The sequence below is a fragment of the Echiichthys vipera genome (genome assembly GCF_963691815.1).
Source record: "Echiichthys vipera genome assembly, chromosome: 1".
Lineage (NCBI taxonomy): Eukaryota > Metazoa > Chordata > Actinopteri > Perciformes > Trachinidae > Echiichthys > Echiichthys vipera.
In genome coordinates, this window is record NC_139826.1 from 15178801 (window position 1) to 15203573 (window position 24773).

A 24773-nucleotide genomic window follows, 5' to 3' on the forward strand; every position below is an offset into this window, starting at 1 on the left:
TGGTTTGAAAGAGGAGAGCTTTCTGTGGTCAGAGAGAGAGAGAGAGAGAAAGAGAGAGAGCAAGGGAGGAGGAGAGAGTAAGCATTGGCGGGTCGACAAACAATTAGTGAACTGCTCTCTCTGAGGTGAAAGCATAACCTGCCATATTTAACCAGGAGATATTAGATTTAAGGAAATCAATGGATACTTGAATGAATTTGCGATGCAATAAATTGATTAGATGTAGTTTTAGCAAGCCTGTAGGTACTGCAGTATATATGTCGGCATATTGGTCTGTCCTGAAGCGCTTCCTCTAGAACTAAATTACCTTTGAAAGTCATGGTTAATATGATGTGCTTGCATATGTGAGATGCAGTTTTGCAATTTCATAAGGAAACAAATATTGTTAGCTTATGAGCATGCAGTATTCTTCCATTTACTCAAACAGAAGTTAAGAGGCAAGCGTGGAGATCAGGGAAGGCGCAAATGGAAGGTTTGGGGATGCAACATCATGAGACAGTCAGGTACTCTATGTATGTCGGTGGAGTAATGGTGCCCCCTTCTGCTCAAAATATTTAGTACAAAGCCTCAGCCTCAAGAGACAATTGTACATTTAATTGTTACACATATTTTCCACAGAGACATCAAAGAAAAGGAGACTGTATGTAAAACTGTGCAAAATCAGGCTTTATTTTTTTTCCTCCATCGTCGCCTTTCATCATCATCATCATAATAACCATCATTGTCGTCAATATCATCTTTGAAAAAATTACTTGCCAGAGACAGAGAGCCAGAGAACAGATTCTCAGACTCAAAGTTCAAATCTTTTCACAAAAAAAACCAAACAGACTTCAGCGATTAGCACAGTCCCCGCAACACAATGAGAAAGCTGTACATGTCCGCTTCTTTCAGGGCAATACATTTCAACGAATACTCCAATGTCCTTATTTACAGTTCACTCTCTTTCAGTGCCTCAAAGTCCATTCAGTAGTCCGAATCTTCAGTTCCAGGAGGTCTCCATACAGACATGGTTAGGATGTTGGGTTTTATAGTCTTACTGACTCCATACATACTTTTTCACCACTTTCCCTCAGCTTCCCGTCTACTGCAGGTCCGAGGACAGTCTGTTTCTCCAGTTTAGGCAAACGTTGAATAAGTGCAATGTCTATTATAATGTCAAGAAAATACAAACCCACACGTACATACATAAATACAGTACATGACTGATAAACTTGATTAGCTATACAAGGTTGCCATTTTCCAAGGTGAAACCATAGAGTTGCAGATTAATGCCGATCTGTAACATCCAGTTTCCATCAGGTAGGGGCTGGAGAGAATGTGAGCTCACCTGGGCTGGATACTGTCAGTAGATAGTTTGGTAACATTGTCCATGATTTTCTGTACAGTGGATTTTGGAAAGCTGTGACTCCAATGGGAAGTGTAGTTCATACAGAAAGAGATTCATTTTGAAATGAGAGATCCCCCACTTAAAGAAGTGATGACTACTTAAACAAAATGATGGCGTGCGACAGATTGTGGTAGTTTTTTGTTTTTGTTTTTTAACATATAACACAGCAAACAGACATGTGTCTGTCCACAGATTAAGTCCACTGTTTTTGTTTTTGTTTTTTTGTTTTTTCATTTTATGACCCTGTTGTTGATTTTGTCATGTCACACTTCCATCCAGTCAGATAAAATTATTTTATTTTCTTTAATAGCTGTTTGTCTGGCATTTGGGGGCTGTGATGTTTTGAAAGTGCATTATCAATGAGAATAATTCTGTCATGAAAAATCATTATTCTGTTAATGGCTGGATTTTTACATTTGATAATGTTATCACAAACAAAGTGCCTATAGTCTATGTAACTTCAAGCCACACCTCGCTTATTGGATTCTGGGAGCGAACAAGGACAAAATGACAATAACAGTGCTTGCCCCACGGATAACAATGTCACAGACGTTAATTCATGTCATCGGTCAAAGAATATTAAATAAACGGATCAGAGCTAATGCCTTTTTGCAAACACAATAAGAGAACAAACTTCTATGTGCATGTAAATCCATCACTTATTCGCCACAAAGGGATCTAATTATCGTTTGAAATTATTCTTTTTTATTTATTTTCTTTTTACGAGATATTCACAACGAGAAATGATAGATAGAGATTATTTGTCCAAACGACCAGTAAAAGTGCAGCCAGAGAGTAAAAAGCCCGGTCGAATCAGGGTTTGAAAGTGTGTGTATGTTTTGAGATCCATTCCAGTGGCTACTTCCTTTTTTTTCTTGATGGGTGTGTTAAGTATGAAAAGCAGACTGACTTTAACCAGGTAACTGAAGGTTAAATGCACATGTAATGTGTGACCACTCTGAGAAGAGGGACAAAGAAGGGAGAGAAAAATGAGAGGACCAGAACAAAACGACTTTAGAAATAATGTGCTCAAAAGCTGCCTCAGCCTTCAGTATCCGGCCTGAGGTCAGCCCGCCCAAACATTCGCTGTCTTCCTGCCTGTGTTCCTCCGCCAGAGACGTATGGAGAACCACCATTAGCTGGAGTAGATCTGGGTCCCAATCACACGCATGATCTCCTTCTGCACCTTAGGCTCCTGGGTGTTGATGTTGGCATCTCCTACTTGGCCATCCTCATACCTGCACATAATATGTAGATGAGTTGACATATTATTTCTTTAAATCAATAGTCGCATAAGTTTTTATCACCTTCACTTGCTCACTCCTTTATTTTTGTCCAGGACTCGGTGGTATAAAAGACCAGTTTGAAGATAAGCAGAAGATAAGTTTGTTCTTCTCTCATCAAAAAGTGATAATACTGGTGATAAAAAGGCCTGGACAAATAAGCCTTTGTGAGTTTCTCTTATCTAGGAAGCAAGTGAATTACAGTGCATTGTTGTCTGACACAAGGTGAAAAACACAAGCATAAACTGCGCAAAAAATCTGAATTGAATAACATTTAGCTGTGATTGAAATTTGATTGTAAGCCATTTCAAATCTAATTACCAACTCAGAAGACAGCCATGGACGTAATAATAGACTCTGCCATCTGGTGAATGCCTGTGTCCAAAACTTGAACTCAAAGCCCCAACATCAGCAGCCAGTGTGGACGCTATGTGTTATTTCCTATGCTCCAAAACGCATTTTTAAAAACATCAAATTGCTATGACTATGACCTGAGAGGAACACCATTAAGTGAAGAGGTAACACGACTCAGCAATCAGCACAATTAATTCACTGATTTAAAATGAAAGAGTAATGAGCGAGAACTGCAGTGTAAACCATAATTCTTAATTGAATCAACTTCATCAACTGCGATTTAGCAGGAAAAGAAAAAACCCAGAGTGATGAACTATTCATTTTAAGTGTGAGGATTCTTTTTTTTAATATTTGCTGCCTGGTTGCTATGGCAGCTCCTTTGGTTAATGTACATTAATTAATTCTGTAGAAATTTAGAAGGAGTTTTAAAAAAAAGCGTTGGGAATACTTACACAAAAAAGAAGCGAGTACAGACGTGGTCGGATACTGGGCACACCCAGATGTTACCATGTTTCTGCAGATCCTTAGATGTGATTACTGTTGAAGAGAGAGAAGCTTGTTTCACCACAAAATAAGAAATGATGGTTTGTATTTACCTTACTTTCTTCTTATTCTATCTGTATTATTTTGGCTGTAGTAGTAGTACTACATAATAATATAATTTTATCTGGGGAACAAGACGAGCTCGCCACGCTGATAAAGGCTCTGAGGGAATATCGTGAGTGCAGTGTGTTGTGTTTCACGGAGACATGGCTTCACTCAAACATCCCGGACCACAGCGTGGCGATTCCCGGTTTCAGCACTGTTCGGGCGGACAGCGACGTGACAAGCAGCGGAAAGAAAAAAGGAGGAGGGATTGCACTGTACGTGAGTGAGAGGTGGTGTGGTCCCGGACACGTTCGCGTGGGGAGACGTCTCTGTACCCCGGACATTGAACTGTTGACTGTGGGGATGAGGCCTTGTTATTTGCCCCGGGAATTCACGTCTGCCATCATTATCGGTGTGTCCGTTCCTCCTTCAGCTGATGCAGTGCTGGCCTGTGACGTCATCCACTCCGCTGTTGCCCAGATACAGACGCTGCATCCTAACATTCCCTCTCTCTGCTGTTTTTTTTGTTGTTGTATTGTTTTGTATATATTATTATTAGTATAGTATATTTTTGTTGTATATATATTATTGTTTATATATTATAATTGTTTATTGTTTATAGCACACTGTGCACTGTATATATACACTATGTCTATATTGGATTCTATTTATGTTATGTACAAAGTTTTTATTTGCTGACCCACTACTGCTGTTACAAAATAATTTCCCAGTCTGGGATCATTAAAGTCATTCTATTCTATTCTATTCTAAATGGAGGGAGTGCGTTAAGCCCTGTGCTTGTCTTTAAGGGCCGTTAACGCAGTAAAGAAATCTTTCCATTTAAAATAATTCAGTTCTATGCTGCCCAGCAAAGAGCTGCATATCCATTCATACGCTGCCACCCTAGCAAGCGATAATGCCAGTATGTGACTGATGGAGCGTGAGCTGACTTCCATTGTTGAGCAGTCTCATGCACTTTACGTCACGTAGGATGATGGCCGATTGTTTTTCTGTAAATGTAATTCCAAAATCTGTTTCCCACACAGTTTTCAAGGAACTATTAGTGCTATCGTATCTACCGTATCTCTGGGTAATAAAAGAGGGAGTGTTTGCATTTTTTTTGGGGGGGTGGGGGGGTGGGGGGGGATCTTAAACTATGCATTTGCACATAATGCCAGCATTGTTGTTTCTCCAATTTGAATTTGGCATGTAATCTATTGAAGGATTTGAGGTCCTGCTCTTTGTAAAGGTAACCAATCACTGCAATACCCCTCTGCACCCATTCTTTCCATAGAAAGAGAATTTACTAATACGCAGCAAGGTGTCCCATATACTAGAGGTTGTGTCGGGAAGGGGTCAATAAGAATCTTTGCAGTCTTCTTCCAGACCCCTTTAAGGTATGACAGCACAGAATGAGACTGAGCACTTGGGAGCAGAGAGTAAGCAACCCAAAGGAGGAGCAGGACAAGTGTGTGCTCCTGCACTGAACCAAGGGAGGAGCAGCTCTGGAGGGAGAGAACACTGTGCCAGGTGTTGTAGGCAAAAGGCATAATGAAGTAGTAAAATAAAAAGGTATGGGGATGGGTAGGATGAATGTGAGGTAATTTTAATATGTGACTGACACTGGGTAGCTATTTGTGTTGTACATAATAGCATTGTTGTTTGTGAGTTGTGTATATGATGAATATTATTGAATTGACTGAGTTAAGGAAATAGTAGTGCCTTATACTGTAAGTGAAAACATCTTACCACTCCTTTTCAGACATGTAATATTTATTTATGTTGTTTAATTTGTTGAGATTTATTATTATTTGTTATGTTTGAAATTAAGAAATGAAATTTTACAGAATAAAAAGGGCTTAAACGCAGTTATCCTAACTGATCAATATTATTTATCTTGTTTATCTTTGTTTTACCCATTATGAGGATCATCATTACATTAAGATAATTGCCATGACTTTTTTGAACTGCACATTAAGACACAAGTTACATTACCCAGTTTTTTCTTCTGGTTTTGCTTGTCTTGGATGAATTACAAATTTGATAAAGAGGTCTTGTATTTACTAAAACGTGTGTAGGTCATTACTATAAAATATAGCTAATAATATAATAATGTTCTTTTTATTTTTATGTTTTTATTTAAAGACAGATACACGTATGATACCTTCTGCTTGTGATTACCTTCACACAGAGCGATGCAGTTCAGATTTCGACTCTGAAGAAACCTTGATTGTATTGGACGGCTCTATTGAAAAAAGAGACAACAGTTCAGTTCCACCCAACTGCTACAGTAAATACCATGATCTAAATGAGCTGATGATGGTGTCCACTGATACTGTACAGATTGTTGGAAATGTTGGAAACATTTCAACTCAGAATACAAAAAAGAACACCTTCATCTGGCAGTCAGTGTTGATTTCTCTCAAGGCCCCTAAATATGGATCTGGATTCATAGAGTCCAACTATCTTTTTAAAAAGTTATGGTGCATCTTTTATTTTATATATCCAATATGTAGGTGAGGATGTAATATGTCCAGTTCTCTCACCTGTGGTATGGTATTCATGCGGTTGTAACGCTGCACTAGTTCATCTTTGGTGGGCATGCGGTGCTGTCCTTTCCCCATTCCTGCAACAAACAGCCCACAGAGAGCAAACAACCCTGAGTCAGAGCGACCTTACCTCAAGTCACTCAAGCTGAGAAAAACCTTCCTCAAGTGGTCTTGAGCTCCTGGTACAGAGAAATTATTACCCACAGTGCTAACCTTCATATGAAGGTCGTTCCAAAAATGCTATAAAAAATGTCTACATTTAGAAATTAAATTCCCAAATGAATTGCAACATTCAATAGCAACACAAAAAGATGACACAGCAAGTACCACTGTTGCATGCTTTAGACAATACCATTAGTTCTGATTTCTGTGTAATCAACTTAAGTATGTATTTATTGGTTTTGATTGAGGTTTTGAAGTATTTATCTTATAATAATTAATTCCACACCAATCCTTAAAACTGGGAAATTATTGCATAGGGGTTTGTTAATAACGCTTACAGGTGGGCCTCTTTGGCAACCTGTTGTCCACATACTCAGCACCAAAACCACTCAAAACCAACCTCTGAAATTGTGTTTCAAGGTAAGGAATTCAAGTTTAAAAGGAAAGATCATAATATTAAAGGCCAACGAAGTATAGTTACACACACAGATCCACTGACAGCACCACTTTACACAGTCACAACATAATGTATGGTATGGTAGGCGGTACACAAGCTCAGAGAAAAGGCCCATGGTCCAGCACCCAAAAAATTGACACACAACATAGAGCAGCACATCAGGATAGCATAGAGGAAAACTCCCACATGTGAAAATGAAGTGTTCCAGGATGACAATCAGGCCATGTTACAAACATTGAGCATACTCAGTCAACGTGGTGGAATAAAAAGGAGGGGGGCGAGGAATGAGCCATTCCTACCTGAGTATCCAAAAGATATGCTGGAGATGGGGCTCAGATAGATGCCCTTTCCATATGCTGCCCCGTGCAGCTTGGGTTTGAAAAGAGCAGGAAGGAGGGAAGGGTCACTGAGCAGTTGCACAGGACAACCTCATTTACACACACACACACACACACACACACACACACACACACACACAAATGTACTCACACATACAATGCAATACATACCAGACCTACTGTGGTTAAATCACAGGAAATATTGTACAAGTTGGTTTTTCATAGGATTCAGTGACAGTTTACCTACCAACCAAGCACGCCGCCTGCCCACACGCACGCACGCACGGAGATAAATTGGTGGATGACAAAGAGCCAAATAAAGAAAAGATAGTTTTATTATTCCAGTCATCTGAAACAGCTCCTAGAACCCACACAGTCAGACCTTTAAATTAATCCTATTTTGCCCTTACAACATAAGGTAGTCTAGAGACATCATCATAGGATGCTGAATTTTGTGAATAAAATTTAGAATAAAATGTTCTAGTATTCAACATGAGAGAGAAACACGAAAAATGAGACCTTGTATACTGGCTTAAAGATGGATAAGTATGAGGATGACCGATGATGATGAGCCTCCACACAAGAATGTCAAGAATGTCAAGAATGTCAAGAATGAGGAAGTGACCACAGGTGTAACGTGGACACGTGGTCATGAGCAAAGTGAAACGAGAGAAAAAACGAAGAGCAACTTGATAGCTTGGGAATGAAATGTGAGGGAGATGGAGGTCAGGATGAGGCACATCTGGAAGAAATCAAAAGGAACACTAGACGTGAGGTTTTGTGTGATGGTTGGAGCCGGAGGCGGACTTAGTCCTCACCCTCCTGTGAAACACAATGACGGAGGGGGGGTGTCAATGCTCAAGGTGAAACGGAGAGGAGATGTGTAGAGAGGAGAGGAGGCAGACGAGCGCTGAAGCGAGATCAAAGATGGAGAGTTCAAAAAGTTGGAGAACAAAGAAGGCATAAATGAAACACAACCACATGATAGAGCAATCACGGCCGACGTGTGAGCGCTTCAAAGATCCTTGAGGTTTCACATTTAATTGTTTTTCTTCTATTTTCAGGACATGCCGGTGTATCTTCAAGCACTCATTATCTGCCGTATTGTACAAATGAGACCATTCTGCGCTCTATAGTGCTCACTTTATTTATTATTTATTTATCTTTTTACAGACCTGGGTCACAAAGAGCAAAACTGCCTTGGCAGAACGATATAAACATTCAGATGGTTGCAGACCTGAGTAAAACTGGAATAAACTTGAAAGAAAAGTATCGTTTTCTGCTTCTGTCTTGAAACTATCTTTGCGGTCATGATTTGTTCAATCTTACCCATCTAGTATCAACAAAGTTTGAATAAAACTCTTTAAAGGTCCCACTTTATGCTCATTTTCAGCTTTATATTTTGGGTTTCTATTAGAACATGTTTACATACTTTAATGTTAAAAAACACATTATTTTTCTCATACTGTCTGTCTGAATATACATGTATTCACTCTATCTGAAATGATCCACTTTTGCACCTATCACTTTAAGCCCCCCTCCTGAAAAAGCCCTGTCCACTCTGATTGGTCAGTGTTTTCGCATCTTCCACATCATCTCTCTCTGCGTCTCTGCACCGTTACAGCAGCCAGGGAATGACTATAACAGCTGCCCTCTCTACCTATATATACACAGTAGAATCGTTTTGACTTCACAACTGTACAGAAGTCCTGGCAGCTCGTATAAAGGCACAGTTTCTGCAGTATTTATGCAACACCTCAATTTGGGTTGGTTACCGAACTCCGTACTTTTAAGGATACTGACAAAATTACATCAGTATAACCACATACCGACTCACAGTAAATCACAGTAAATGTGACAGCACACATGGACACATGGGAGCATGTGTGCAAGCTTCTGTGTCCTCTACTCCACATGCTTGACAGAGAGTGAGGCTGAGCTCACACACACACACACACACACACACACGCACGCACGCACACACGCACGCACGCACGCACACACACACACGCACACACACGGTTCAAATGTGAACGGTACACAAGCCTCAGTCTACTTTGTTATCGAAAAAGATATGGAAATCTCACTTTTTACAATATGGAAACTTTAAAGGAACTGTTTACATGACTAGAGTCTCGTATTTGACCCAGGTCTGAATAGATAATAAGTGGTGTCAGTTACTGACCTTTTATGAAAACCCTCCTTATCCAACCACACAAAGTCTATACTCACTCCCATGGAGCTTGTCCTTTGCATCCTTCAGCTTCGGACCTAGCCTACTCAGTGCTCTAGGTGGTTAACCCCAACAAGGCACACAGGCAGCCTCCTGACATCACAGCTGACACCACAGCCCCCTCCCTTTGTCCCACAACAGGAAGAGACGTGCTGTCACCTGCTGTCGGCGGCGGCAGTAAGCAACTGCCATTGGCCAGGAAAATCTCCCAGTGTGCCCCGCTCGCTAAAATGCCAATTTGCAAAGCTGACGACAGGGAAGCTGGCATCCATTAACTGCAAAAATGAATCAGCCGGACAGCGAGCCTGCTCTGTCAGAGAGCAGGTTTACTGTCCGAGAGGAGATGCATCGTAAATTCCAGCCAACTGCCAGGGTTACATACCTGCAGTTTGGTATAAGAGGCATTGACTAGTCCATTTCTCAGAACAGAGTGCCAGTTCTCTATATGGGAACCACTAGAGCAAGTGTAGAGAGAGGAAAAGATGAGAAAGAAGAGATAAAACAAAGTGCTGTTTAAATATAAACAGTGTGGATCCACTGAGGTGTAGTGGGCCAGATATCGAAATAACACCGTGGCGCATTTTGTCTGTGACCTAGCAAATGAAAGGTTGCTATGATTCAATTCATTGTTATATTATTTACTGTTATTGAAAATGCCATGTATTATTACTGTAAAAGAATCAATGAAATTAGCTTTTCAGCTTTTAGTTTTTAAGTAATTACATAATACAGTAATGTATAAAACCTTTGAATAAGAAATTAATGCAGAGAGAAGATTCAAGGTCTCTTCTGCAAACCACAAAGGAGCTACTGTAGTAATCTATTTATATAATTTGTGCAAGGCACGTGTGTGTACTCAAAATTTATATTCAGTACTAAAAAAAGTAATAAAAACTGAAGCTCAATGATGACAAACCATCTCCCAGTGCAGGTTTCTGGACTGTCTTAAAATAAACAGTCACAGCAGTGTCATGAGTTCTGTTATTTTTAACTAGTTTTGAAGCAGTATCTTTTTGGTCCCACAATATAATAAATGAAGGCAAAAGTTCCTAATTTCACTTATGAGAGCATGGATTCCCTTCTAAAGCTCGTATTTTGTCATTAAATCTGATTCTGAACATGTATTTATATTTTCTATTTCCGTTTATATCAAAATAAAATGATGCCAAGCTGGCATACAAATTTGTTTGTTTTTCTGTTGAGAATTATTAAATTTGTAGCATTAACCAGAATAAAGAGACTGTTAGCTCTGTTCATGTGTTAGCTGTACCCTGCAAATGCCCAGATGGGCCTTGTGTATCTAAAATATTCAGCAAAGCCCCATCTGCTACAGTACGAATCTTGATCTCACAGATAGTGTTGGCTCCATGTGCTGGCTTAGCAAGTTGGTTTCTCTGTCCAAGAGACCGGTCACTGCTTTGTGCTGTTGTTTGTTAGGGTTCCAAAAAAATCTGCTAGAGTGGCTCCTTCATCCGTAACATATTGACCAGGTGTTACACTGAGACATGTTCATGTGTGACAAAGTGAACTGCTGTAATACTAAATTATGCATTCCCTTTAGTGACTTTGCTTTATTTGAGATCAATTATTTACAGTGAGTGATTTATCCCATTATATTTGCCTAGCATTCAGAAGCTTAACAACAGTATAATTAATCATATATTTTATAAAGGCTTAAATGATTTTAGCTTTGAAGACTACTTTGAGGCTATAAGCTTCAAAGAAGTCGTATCAATGAAAACATTTGATCATACGAATGATGTGTCAGCTAATGAGAGGAACAAAGTGGACTCACTGGAAGGCGAAGGTGCTGCCATATAGCTTCTTGGCAGTGCGAAAACGAGCCTCCTTGGCCGGAGGGCTGCTGAGCAGCAGGAACTGGTGGGAGGTGTGCATGAATTTCAGTTGCTATCGCAAATGACATCATAAGAGACAAGTGAGAGCAAGAGAGAGACAAACAGACAGATAGAGAGTGAGTGAGTATGAAACATTAAGTGACACAATGTAGCAGTAAAAATAATCAAATTTGACATAGGACACTTGAGGGGATGTCATTCTGATCTCCTACCCTACTCAGAGGCAGCTTGACGATATGAGACCTGTTACTGGAAATAATCCTGCAAAAAGAAAGACAGAATATCAAAACATGAATAAAATAAGGTGTAACAGAATCTAAAATAGTAGCCATTGTGCTAACACTTTGCTTGAACTCCAATAAGAGTTTTTCACAGCAGAAATTTTGACTTGTCAAAATAGGAAAAGCACAGGTGTTGCTAATAACATTAATAATGGCTTCTTTCTATATACTGTAAACAGAAAGTGTCCCAGTAAGTGTGACAGTGTGACAATGAGCCAACATGCAGAAAAGCAGGACAATGAAACCAGCCATATGTAATATATGCAAAAAATCCTAAATAACCTTTTATCACATTGTAATTCAAGTGTTCTGAGAGAAAACGAGACTTCTGCACCTCCTCCTGGGTCTGTTTTCAGGCTTTAGAAAATCTTTGACATTATTGCTTTAACACGCAGAGTAAACCTAGATCTTCTCTACTCACCACTGTAGCAGGGGATGGGCCAAAGGATCAAGTTTGTCCATCTGTTTCTTGATCTCTAGATATGAACCCTGGAAAAAAACATACACACACACACAAGGAGGTGTTGTTTTCAGGATTTTTTTTCCACAGCTAAATGAGTAAGTGTTCAGATCTAGAGTTATTATGTGTTTTATACATAGTACTGATGCAGTCAAGCCACAGGGGGTAAACAGGAGTAAGCAAGGGCAATAGAGAAGATACACTATCCGTAACAACTGTCACTTTGATAAACAAAGACCCCAGCCATGCTGTTCAAATACTGGGCTGTGTTACAGACATTTTCAGTCATGGGGTGGTCATAGAGTGACGAAACTAAAATAGCTTATATTATCTCTTAAAGATTATACATCAGATTCATTGTGGCCATTCCCTTCTTTCCCTCACACCTTGTACCTGGGTCATTTCCCGAATAGACATGACGCTGTCCAATGCTTTCTGCAGTCTCTCATAATTCTTCTTCTGTGTTCATCGGTTGAGCCAAACATCCATTGTATGCAATGAGAGAGGGAACAACATACAGACATCTAAAATCCCTTGGCAAATGTTTGCTGAAATATTGTTACATTTAAATTATTTCAATCTATTGAAAAAAAAAAATACTCATTGCACAATCCTTCAAAGACACAACTAATAATACAATCTTAAGCATTACTGTTACATAACATCATGCATTTAGTTAGTGAATAAGTACAATAATATTTTCTAGTGTCGTTCTGACAGCAAATGTGGGTTTAACAAAGTAGGGGTTGTGTTTCACAAGTGGATAAGTCCTCTTGGAATGAAATGCGTGTTTTGATTTAGTTAGTAATCACAATACTAGTAATGAGGATGCTGACCTTTGGGTTAAAGGCCAGAGTCTTGGGGTCATTGGGGTCAACAACTGATGGGTAGGGCTCAAAGATGATGCTCTTACGCGGAGACTCAAGAGCAGCTCGACACATAGCTACAAGTAGGTCCACCACCTGCGGAGAGAGAGATTTAATATTTACATGATATTACTTTATCTGATGCTGTTATTGACTCATTTTGATGCTTTTATTGACTCTTTAGTGCGATACAACAGAAGAACCTGCCTCAGTTCATAATGCATATATACAAATAATCCCAAATGAACATCATGACGTGTGTCAGTGTTTGATGCTTGAGTCTTTCACCATATGTTAGGCTTTTATATTTTAAACTAAAATCCAAAGGGAATGTAGGAGAAATACCAAAAATGTGCTAGTAAAAACAAACAAACAAGTAATCAGATTTGTGTCTGTTGTGTTTTTGTCACCTCTGCTCCAGTGGCCACTTCTTCTGCAGCTCCAGACATCACACCCAGAGTGTAGAAGGAGAACACACACAGCTCCCTGGTGCACACAGCTGGCTATATAAACAGACACACACGCATTGACAAAGAGGGATGAAAATATACTAATTTCAAAGTGTACTACATATCTACACAAAAATGAGTACACTCATGCACGCACATACTGACACGCTTTTTCTCGCTCTTTATCTTACTTCCTTACAACTACCATTGTGGAAAGTGCATTTACAAGATCATATCACTAACTGTAAGAGAAAACATCACGTGCACGCTCTTCAGAATGTTTGTTTTAACCAATATGGAATTGTTTCTGTATATTTCTTTCTTGTTTCTGATACCTTTAGCATGGATCCATTTTGAAAGACGTGCTGTTCGTCGCAAACCACGCAGTATTCGTTGAGCGTGGGGATCCTCTGCTCTGAGTACTTCATTATCTGGTGAAAAGCACAGTAGTGTTCCAAGTTATCACTTCCACCTTTTTTAATGCAGTTACAGGCTTAACTTGTTAAGAGGTCCTAGCGCAACAATGCACTTTGAGCCCCACCCCGTCACTGCCAGCAAGCAGCGCATACTCATTTCTCTTTAAGGTCTAACCTGCACTAAGAAGCCATACTCCAAGGTAGGGATGTTCTTGCAGTGGCCGCCCGCCTGGGATGAGAAAAACAATTCAATCAGCTGCCTCGTGGTAATCTGCGCAGGGGCCCTGGCCGCCGGGACAGCCACAGTCTGATGAGTCAAGTGAAGACAAAGGATTATGGGAAACGGCGCACCAGCCATGTTACGGTAGGGGTAAGGAAAGGCTCAGGTGGGAACAGTGCAGGTGGCGGGTGACTGAGAAGAGGGTCAGAGTGGATCACAGAGGATTAAAACAGAAATATACAGTGCCTTAAAACAGAAATCATCCCCAATATTTTGTAGAATTGTTGATGATCTGAACCCATTATAGGATCATTGTTTTCTAGCATTTCTATAAGTTAATGTAAGGAGTGTAAAGTTTAGAGGCCCAGAGTTGTGACAAAAACACTATGACCAGTACTTGACATGTGAGTGAGACAAATTAAAGACAAAGGAGTGGGAGGACCGTGGAATTTTTTACTCCTTAATTTTAAACTGAAAGAATCTGATAGATGCATGGATACTGATTTGAACAAAGTGACCACTGACCTGACTGTTAGGTGGATAGCTGAAGAGCTCCCCTTTGGGGTTCTTCATGGTACATGAGATAGAGCGGTTCATCAGGCGGGTCACTCTCAGCTCAGGGACGCTCAGCTTCCCTTTTAAAACTGTGTCTTGGATCAGTGGAAAACTTGGAGACCTAGGAAAAAACAAGACAAAATACACGCCCATCACTTCATCAACTTCTTTTCTACAATGATGTGATGATAATGTTGTCATTGTCCGTGTCTTTGTAGAAATCACATAGTGAAGGGTCTGGCTTCAAAGGCCATATCAGACATTTCCACCTATCATTATAATGTTGCTTTGAACAAAATCTTAATTATTGATGATATAAGATAATACAATGAGATAGTGTTTATTGTCCTGAAGGAAATGTGTCTTGGACACATACACACACAGTAACTGCTGTTAAGAAATGCAACATAACTAAGTTCACATACAAAGACCTTCACCAGTCCGCAAGAACACGCTCACAATATCATTGGCAACATCTCCGCAACTGTAATACTGCAATGCTTTAACATGGTCACTACCTGGGTAATTGTATAGTGATATGTTACACACTCACACTACACTCACTAGCTCTGACAACTTATACCAAGTCACTAACTGGTATACAAGAACCAGTGTTCATTTCCACTATCACTCTCAGTACAATATGTACACTCTTGACATGAGACTCCTGTCAAGTTGTGAAGATGTCAAGACAGTCTAGTAGTTAGTGAGGCTGAACTCCATCGAGTAGGTCGAAATTCAATCCCTGTGCACCCATAACTGTCAAAGCATCGCAGACTGAGACAGAGGCTGAGAAGAGTACTTCCCCCCTTGGGAAATTGGTTGAGTGTGTCAAATTTTGAATTTAAGTCAATCTGCAACATGCAGTGTCAGAGATTCCTTTTCTCTACTTGTCTTCTTTGCTACAGTTTGTCTTTTACAGACAAATCTTCTCAAAGTATTTCCATCAGTGCCTTCCAACAGAAATCTTCAGTCTTGGGGAAATAGCTCACATGTATGAAAGTAAGGGAATTAATTCATATAGAACCTTTCTAGAACAAAGTATTTCCTAGTAAAGATGTCTCCAGAATGAGGTGTTACCAATGAATCCTGAAGTTTAGGTGTACTATACGATCTTTAGAATTAAAAGTCCAAAAGCAATAATATGTTATTTCTAAATGATAATTAAACTTGTACAAATGGATCAACTTAATCCACAGCCTTCTGTTATTTCCTAAAAACCTTTGTGATGAATGAAGAAAACTGTTTTTTCTTATAAAAATGGCTTTCACCTACAGGAACAGGAAAAATGCAAAAGCAAACTGCAGATGTTATGCCAAATAATAAATAGCCTTATTGTTTTCTGTACTTGAGGTGTTTAGAAAACAAAATTAGGACAATGACTAATAAAACAGGGTCTTCCATCACAATCTTAGTATAACACCTGAGCTCCATTGCTGGAAACTACAGACATGTTAATTTCACAATAACATGAGCAAATATCTATTATCAAAAACACCAAAATGTTTTATTTGAAGATGTTACTGACTTTGACTTATTGGAGTGAATATGAAACATAGGCACGGTTGTGTAGATGCTTTGAAAGAGATACACAGTGAGAGAGAGACCTACTTGGGTATCGGGGAGAAGATGCTGAGCCCTGCGCGGAACTTCTTGATGGTTCCTCCGGCTTTGAACCAGCTGTGCCTCTTCTCCTGCTGGGCCTTGAGGAACTCATTACTGAGGTGCTTCCACTGCTGTGAGGTGAATGTGCTTAGGATCCTGCCATGTTACAAATAAAGAGAGTCGAGTAGGAAGGTATGTGAGTGAACTTGGCCTCTGGTGAATTACACTTTAATTCACTACATTAGCGCTGCTGTCTGTGCATTATTATTTGGGGAGTGAATTAGTCCACCAAAAATGGAAAAATGTATAATCTTTAACTGTAATCTATGTAAATAATTTGTATTACTGATGGTGCACATCTGGTTATGCAAAATCTGAGGTTAAAGGTCCCATATTATGCTCATTTTCAGGTTCATACTTGTATTTGGGGTTTCTACTTGAACATGTTTACATGCTTTAATGTTATTTTTTTCATACTTCTGTGAATATACCTGTATTAACCCTCTGTCTGAAAGGCTCTCTTTTAGTGCCTATCTCTTTAAGTCCCCTCTTGAAAAAGCCCAGTCTGCTCTGATCGGTTAGCGTTCCTGGATTTTCCACATCTTCGCTCTCTGCTTCTCTACACCACTATTGCAGCTCCATAGTGTCCCTTTTATTCCTATTTATAAAACGGGTGGCTCGTATCAAGCAATCTGATGGATTGTTAAGGCTGAAATAATACCTGTATATGACAGAGATGACCTCTAATTCCGTTACACAATTCAACATCACTCACCTTTCATATTGTTAAACAATGTAGGAACTTTAACTTCAAGGCTATATTTGCAGAATATTTCAATATATTTCTAAAATGATTGGTTAGTCTAATGTTTTACAACAATCTGTTATTGGAAATGTCAATCAGCTGTGCCGGTGTGTCAGTGACACGGTGGTGACAGAGAGCTATGTTTAGCTTAAGCAAACAAGACCTGCACCGAACAGCTCCACCTTGCCATCATACCTTATATGATTACATGTGACAAATAAACTTGATTGATTGATTGATTGATAACACAGGTTATGAGGTTGGGTTGACTGCAGTGATAAGGCTAAACCAGTAGGTTAAGCTAACAAGGCAGTAACAGGCTAAGTAAAAGTGAAATTCCGCTCAACATAACACCAAACCTCTGCAGTAGCATGATAAGAGTCCTTACACATTAACCGAAGCATCAGTGGGCTCCTTTCTTTTGGATTGCATTTGGTAATTGACTTGAATCGACCTTACTATGAGAGGAGCTGCTACCGGGGCCAGTAGGTAAGTCTTTCAAAACACTCCGGGTTCACGAACTACACTGTTGGTGCGGTGGTTAAAAAGCCGTCTTATTGCCATCACCGTGCTGCCCCGAGCTAATCAGTGTTGCAACATGTGGCTGTTGGCGGCTGTCCGGGATATCTCCATTAACAGTTCTCATCATCTCATCTTCAACTGCTTATCCGGGGTCGGGTTGCGGGGGCAGCAGCTTTAGCAGGGGACCCCAAACTTCCCTTTCCTGGGCCACATTCACCAGCTCCAACTGGGGGATCCCGAGGCGTTCCCAGGCCAGTGTGGAGATATCTCTCCACCTAGTCCTGGGTCTTCCCCGAGGCCTCCTTCCAGCTGGACGTGCCTCGAACACCTCCCTAGGGAGCCTCCATTGGCTCCTTTCAACGCAAAGGAGCAGTGGTTCTACTCCGAGCTCCTCAAAGATGGCTGAACTTCTCACCCTATCTCTAACGGCGACTCCACCCACCCCCCTGAGAAAACCCATTTCGGCCGCTTGTACCCGCGTACCCCCATTAATAGTTGTTACATGAAAAAAACGGTCTTGATGGCTTATTTGATGAGTGTATTTGCAGAAAAAGACCCAGGGATGATTTTACGCCGGAATTTCACTTTTAAGTCAAAATAGTACATTCCATAGCAACAACCAGCCAGTAGGGCCTATTTCTTTGGAAGACCAATGTTTTATGGAGGATTTCTGTTAATAGAAACGGTTTAGATTTAAATCTGTCCATCACTTACTAATTTTGCAATACTTGGTAGCCATTTTATAAAAGTATAAACTCAATTCAGGCCGTGTTATATTGGGATTATATCACAGCTAAGGGGCATTGTTCAGCCTGATGCAAAGCAATAGCTCACAATGGCCTGTTGTGAGCTATTGCTTAAATATAGTATAGCTGTGACATCACAACCGTACAGTAAGTCCTGACGGATTATTCAAAGGCCCAGTGTCTGAATACAGGCTGTGTGCATCTGTGGATTGAGAATTTTAATACTTTCACGGTATTTATATACACAACTTAACCTGCTTTATGATTTAAAAAAGCTCACTTTTTACAATACGGGATCTTTAAAGTATCAAATTTACAATTTATTATAAAACATTATAGGTGTTGACTACAACAGATTACATGACTTACTTTTTGAGCTGCAGACCCAAGCTGAAGCCTTCTTTATTGGAGGGCTGGAACACTTCTACTGATGGCTCTGAGTAAAAATGACTAAGATTATTACACAGTGCACAGATACACACGGACTCTTTCTCTCACTATCCCTCTTGTATAGCACATATTGTACTCACCTCCTACGCTCAGTGAGTGGCACAAATACCTAAAGTCCCTCCCAGAAAACCAACATCCACACTGACATCTTTACTCACCAGGTCCATCGAGGTACTGAGAAAGAGAAAAGCGCAGTCTCAGAATAATGGGCTCTGTTCTGATAACTTTCCAAGCTGTCGCAACCTCCTCCTGAGTCAGACACACACATACACACAAATATACAGAGTTAGCATCCTAATTAGGGCCATTTCTCATTACATAAATAAATTATAAGGGCACGATGCATTATAAATGCTGTGTTACTTTGCAAAAATGTCAATGTTGGAATAGTAATCGACAAAGAAGGAGGAAGTGAGTGTAGGGAAAAAAGGATGCTGACTCACGTCTAAGAAACCAATGTTAATATGAAGATCGATGTCCACGTCATCAATGGTTCCATACTCCCTGTTCAGAGACACAACACCCGATACAGTTCATTTATCACAAGTAATGGGATGCATTAAACTCCAACCCTTTAAACTGATTATCCCTTGAGGGAGAGAATACAGATTACTTTTTTCATATTTTACCAGACAGTGCCTAGTTAAAATGAATATGTAATATCTTTGCATTGTGTACAAAATTCAAAATAGGTCTCAAACAGTTGTGTATGTTTCTGTGTATCTGCGCTGTACCTAACAGAGACAGCACTGTCAGTGTAGATGTCTTTTACTGCTTCAATATCTGCATCCAGTTGAGGGTGGCGATACAGGTCAGCAGCGCAGCTCCCCTGCAACAAGCAGTATATTAACACTGGTCAGAATTACAGTTCCCAACTTTTATTCCCCACGCACCTCACAGTCCTCAAAGATGAATTAAAGTACTCTTCAGTGACCCCCCTTCATCCCATCATTCCAAATGTGTTCATTTATTTATTTAATTCCAGGGACAATGCACATTGATCAACATCACATTAATTTTGTCTCATGTTTAATAAAGCTAATTTTGTCCCTTGGCTAGATGTTAAATTAGCCATTAAACAGCAATAAAACATACACAAGATATAGCATTAGAAGTGGATAAAGTAAAACATGAACATCTGAATAGGATAAAAGGCTTAGAGGAGGTCATGAATAGTCAGACATTTAAAGTACAAACAGTTAAAACATGACAACGTAAAATCACATTACATTACAGAAGACACAGGTAAAATGCAATCTGACAAACACAGAAAAAAACTCAAGCAAATGAGAGCAGACAGGCCAAGCAGGCAGTGGCTAAGGTAGGTATGATGGCAGGTCTGGTTGCTATTTAGCCAAGTTTTATGTTTATTTGTAAAGGAACAGTAAGAGTTGGGATGTTGTATATTAAACTGTAAAAGCTGTCTGGATGTTTTCCTTCTTATGACAACGACATTCCCTCTCATTATTGATCTGGTTAATCCATCTCCAACATGTTTCTGAAAGATGAATGTGCTAAATGGGGGAGATGTTAATCCATGAAGAATTTTGAATATTAAATAAACATTGTGAAATTTCCCCAGCCAAGGAGACCATATCCTACCATCACCATAGGAAGTATATTATAGTAATGGTAGCTTTTATGGTTTATTGTCCAGGACCTTGAGGGCTTGTTAATATACAGATTGTAAAAGCTTTAATATTCAATAAGTGACTCAGACATAAGTGTGATATTTGAGAAAATCATAGCATGGAAAAAAGCAGACTCCAATTTTTAATTTTAATTTTAATTTTTTATCTATTACTTTTAACTAAATCAACTTTTCATCCACTGCTTTTAATTTACCATTTGAACTTTTTATTTATTATTTATAGCTTTCTATTTCAACTATTAATCCATTGCTTTTAGACATCTTAGCTTACTTGCTTACTCATATTTAACCAACTCTCAATCACAAAAAATGCTGTGGTGTTAAGATGTGACAGCTAACTCAATATGAAAAAAAAATGTTTATTTTTTTTAATTCAACTGTGCTACTAATCTTTCACCTCGTCAACCACACTCCACACCTCTCTCATGGCATTTGCATATCATGAAATGATGACATGTCCCATTTAGTCAGCGGCTCGTAGCTCTGATCCAACATTAATGTTATATATTCACTAATTCAGAGTTTCATAAGGAACAAATATTTATATTCGTACATATCTTAAACTGTAGGCTTTTTGTAGTAATTGCTTTACATCCTTTCACTAAATACGTTCAGTAGTTACCTGAGTACATTTGGTGTTGTCCATTAAATATCATTTTCAAGTATTAATAATAATAATAGTTAACCTAAGTTTGTCCTATGTGTTCCCGGTGTCTAGACTTGAAGTCAGACTCTCATCTCCTCCGCTCTGAGTGTGTAGAACAGATCCTACACTTTCATCCTTATCTTCACTACGCTGCTTTCATGTTCTCTGCATATAAATGAGCTTTAAGTCCTAGACTGGATTTACATTTCAATCACAGAACTTGGAAGATAACAGTAAAAAGGGATGACTAACAGATTAAGATCTTATATGGAAGTGAAGTATTGAACTTTTGCAAGATGAGATGATATATTAAATTCCGGCAATGGGAATTCATTGGACAGTGTTGCTTGGATAGATACTTAAGGTCGCATAAGGTGATAGTACTAAACCTGCACTTAAGTGGTAAATTTCATATTTGCTATTGTCAGTTTGTAAAAATCCATATTTGAGACCAAGCCCAGAACCTTGCAAAACATTGACACATGCCTTACATTCTAATAGCGTATCCTTCTTCAGATGAATTACAATGTGAGAGGCATTAAGATAGAAATGTCAGTCAGTCCATCTGCTCTGCACTACCAGATAAAAATGACCATGACATTTGGTCAAAAGAGTCATGATCCCCAAAAGAATGATTCCAAATGATTTTGGGGACTTATTGTCTGGCACCAACATCAGGTAAAAACATTCCACTTGACCAACACCTACATCTAAGACAATATCTTGACAACTAGTGGCTGGTTTTCTGTGAAACTTCATTCATTCAATTAAAGCAATCCTTACCGTTCTTGCGTTTTTACACTTTTCTTTTGTAATATTAAAATGCTCCTAATAAGCGTAGGGCAAACTAAAATGTATAATAAAACCACCAGGTGTTAAAACTCAAAACTTTTCAATGCTCATATATTTATGATAAATATTCGGTCCGAATAGAATTATTTGCCGGGCCTCCTGCCAATCATCTGTCACTCCGTTTTACTTGCGCTGTTAATGCTGTGTTCCAGTGCCATGAGAAAGTCCGAAGTTTCGGAGCTCCAACTAGGCAAAGTGCAATGAAATGCCTGTCAGAGTGGAACTTCCTACTAGTGAATCCGGGGTAGGTCGATCTCCCTTGAATTCGATAGTAGGAGGTTCCACTGTGACAGGCATAACATTGCACTTTGCCTAGTGGGAGGTCCGAAACTTCTGCCGACACATTACAATAGTAGAACTAAGTCTGCAAAACACATCCTACATGCAGCTCTTTTACAGTTTGTTGGGAACTAAAAAAACATTAATATAAAGATTATTGTGACGTAAAATAACAGTACTGTCATAACAATACTGTTGAGCATCAGTATGAATACTTGATGAATATTGACAACATTTCCATATCCTGACAAACTGATAGGTAATACATTAGCCTCTGCTGTACCTGAATGCCATACAGGAACTGTTCCGACTCGTTCTCCCCATCCGACTCCTCATCTGTCCAACACTGGCCTTTGATGTCCTGTGGGCCCACACATTGTGAAAAGGCCATTATAGTGGAGCGGAAAGAAAATGCAACCTCTCTCTATCATCCTTTCATCTCACATCCTTTCTCACATCTCCCTATTTAGCCTCCTGTTCAAAACACTCAGCTTCAAAACACTGCTTTATATAGCATCTCAAAGAGAGAGACAGAGGCGTGATGTCTTTCCAAAAGACAGGATATTTTCTGAATCCAACCTTCAAAAGATTACACAATGTAAAACCAATGCTGAGTTAATGAAACTATTTCCGTGTAGAAAAATAAACATGTCTCTTGTAATTTCCCAGCAAAACAGGAAGCCTGGAGGTCCTGTTGCATAAACGTACAGTATTTAATATACTTTGAGTAAGCTAACAGAATATCTAAATATCTATGGAAAGTATCCACAGCAATATCATTTTGCTAAATTTAACACTTTCGAAATCTGAAATACACCATGAAGGTTAATCATATGCAGTATACACCAATAGAATCATTGCTGTCTTACCATTTGATCTGTTGTTCATAGGGCTCACTCAGACAGGTTTATGCCTTTGAATACTGCCAACCATTGCAGCCCATTTTCCAGGTGGAGGGAAACGAGAACAGTAAACCTGAGAGAGAAATTTAAATTCAGTAAAAAGAAAAAAACATGAAACAAAGAGGCCATCTCGAGTGATGCCATGCTTCGTAAATGGTGCCCTCCTCCTCTTTTCTTTAAATGGTCTGCACTTCACCTTGCCATGTATCCTAGCAACAGCCATCTCTGCCTCCTTTCAGAGTGGCATTAATCACTGTGGAGAGAATGTGTGGGAGGTATGGGCTGTACGTTCAGTGCCCAGAATGTCTCCATGTCTTTGTTTATTTTGTTTTTTTCCAGGAACTTCATCTAATAATACCAAAGGACCTATAATTGACACTCATAGTGCACTGATAGACGTCTTTGATTTGCCTTGCAATTAAATGAAAGAAAATCTTCGAAATGCCATGTCATTTCCTGCGTTAAAGCGGAGTATATTGTGGGCACACGGTGTTGAGTAAAAAAAAAAAAAGAATCAAAGACATTACGCAAGAATTTGACATATTAAAATCATGGTTGCCTACAAATGAATAGTTACAGGTCATGATGAGAAAAAATAACTTTACTTTAATATGGTCCAAATTTAGAGATTAATTATGACAAAATCAAAGGAAAAACTGCCAGGGTAAACAACATAGCTGATATACCAGAGGCAGCTAACAGTACACCGCATTTCATGGCGGCCCATCACATCTTTTGTCAGACATGTAAACAACGAGCTTGGAGCCCTTTCAACAAGACTGCAGATGCAGAGTTGCATTTTTAATGCGGCAGCATCAGAATACAAATTTCAATTTACATAGTCTTGGGCATGTCAAACCAAAATAATAAAGATTTTCTAACATTTATCAGCACTGAATCGTGAGACATGTAAACAAAGACTGGATGGCAATGTAGCTTGGCACTACAAAGCAGACTGCCTTTACAAAACCATCACGCATGAAGGCATCCATGCTATATTCTGTATAACTAGGTCAATATAATAAATGAACACCAATTATACAGTTCCTCTTTGTTTGCTGGACTAACATAGGACACTAAGATCATCTGTTCTTTAGATCGGGACATTATCTGCACAAAATAATCATGATACAGTGTATTTCACTTCCTCCTTTCTTGTCTAAAACACCCTTACAGACATCAACTGCATCCTATTTAACAAAGCTCCGCCATCATTGCTACATCCACTTCAGTTCCTCTCCTGGTCTCTATATGTCTGCTGCCCTGCCATGTCCTCAACCACGCTAGCATCTTCACCCCTCCACCAGCCCCCTCTCCCCACCATTGCCTTGGTCCCTGCCCCCCCCCCCCCCCCACACACACATACACACACACACATACATGCACTGCCATCGTCCAGATTATGCTTTCTGACCATATTTAACACAAACAAAGATGCAGCCATGCAAAATTCCCCTCCCCCCACACTCAGCACCCCCCACCCCATCCATCCACACTTACCTCCACAGAGGATGGAGACTGTGATGCCGTCCTTGCCTGAGCTGCTCCCCCTCTTAAAGGGCACACCTGCCTCTCTCTATCCTCTCTCTCCCTCGCTTTCTCTCTCGCTCCCTCTCTCTCAGAGGCTGTTTTCCACTGAAATGAATGATGACAATGAGCCCATTAAAATAGGATATTAGAGAAACCAGAGCCACAGTTCCCCCATTCTTCAGCGTCTGTCTCACGAAGCTTGTGGTTTATGTCTGCGAGCAATCCAGCTGGTGTATGTGAGTCTGTGTGTTTATCTATTGCAGATCTCTGCTGCTACTGCTGTCTTATATTTTGCCTGACAACACCAAGGGATCTGAGCATGCTCAGTGAG

At 39.6% G+C, this 24773-nt stretch overlaps 1 protein-coding gene across 2 annotated transcripts; it reads right to left on the reverse strand.

Annotated features, from left to right (window-relative positions):
* Nucleotides 1-1798: 1798 nt before the first annotated feature.
* LOC310949854 (protein mono-ADP-ribosyltransferase PARP6) lies at nt 1799-22945 on the reverse strand (the record flags this gene model as incomplete). 2 transcript variants are annotated; one of them, XM_083917430.1, is made up of 22 exons in its annotated part: nt 1799-2625; nt 3477-3561; nt 5794-5857; nt 6159-6238; nt 7080-7149; nt 9734-9806; nt 11147-11259; nt 11420-11468; nt 11910-11977; nt 12342-12407; nt 12785-12910; nt 13225-13317; nt 13599-13694; nt 13855-13986; nt 14425-14575; nt 16066-16215; nt 18502-18568; nt 18741-18831; nt 19026-19086; nt 19317-19411; nt 22294-22371; nt 22880-22945. In XM_083917430.1, the coding sequence occupies 22 exons, from the start codon at nt 22880-22882 to the stop codon at nt 2523-2525; spliced, it is 1914 nt and encodes a 637-aa protein (XP_083773556.1). In that variant the 3' UTR covers nt 1799-2522. The 2 variants fall into 2 exon arrangements, with proteins under 2 accessions (XP_083773556.1, XP_083773555.1); XM_083917429.1 differs by lacking the exon at nt 22880-22945 and having other exon boundaries at nt 22294-22401.
* Between the last annotated feature and the right edge of the window lie 1828 nt (nt 22946-24773).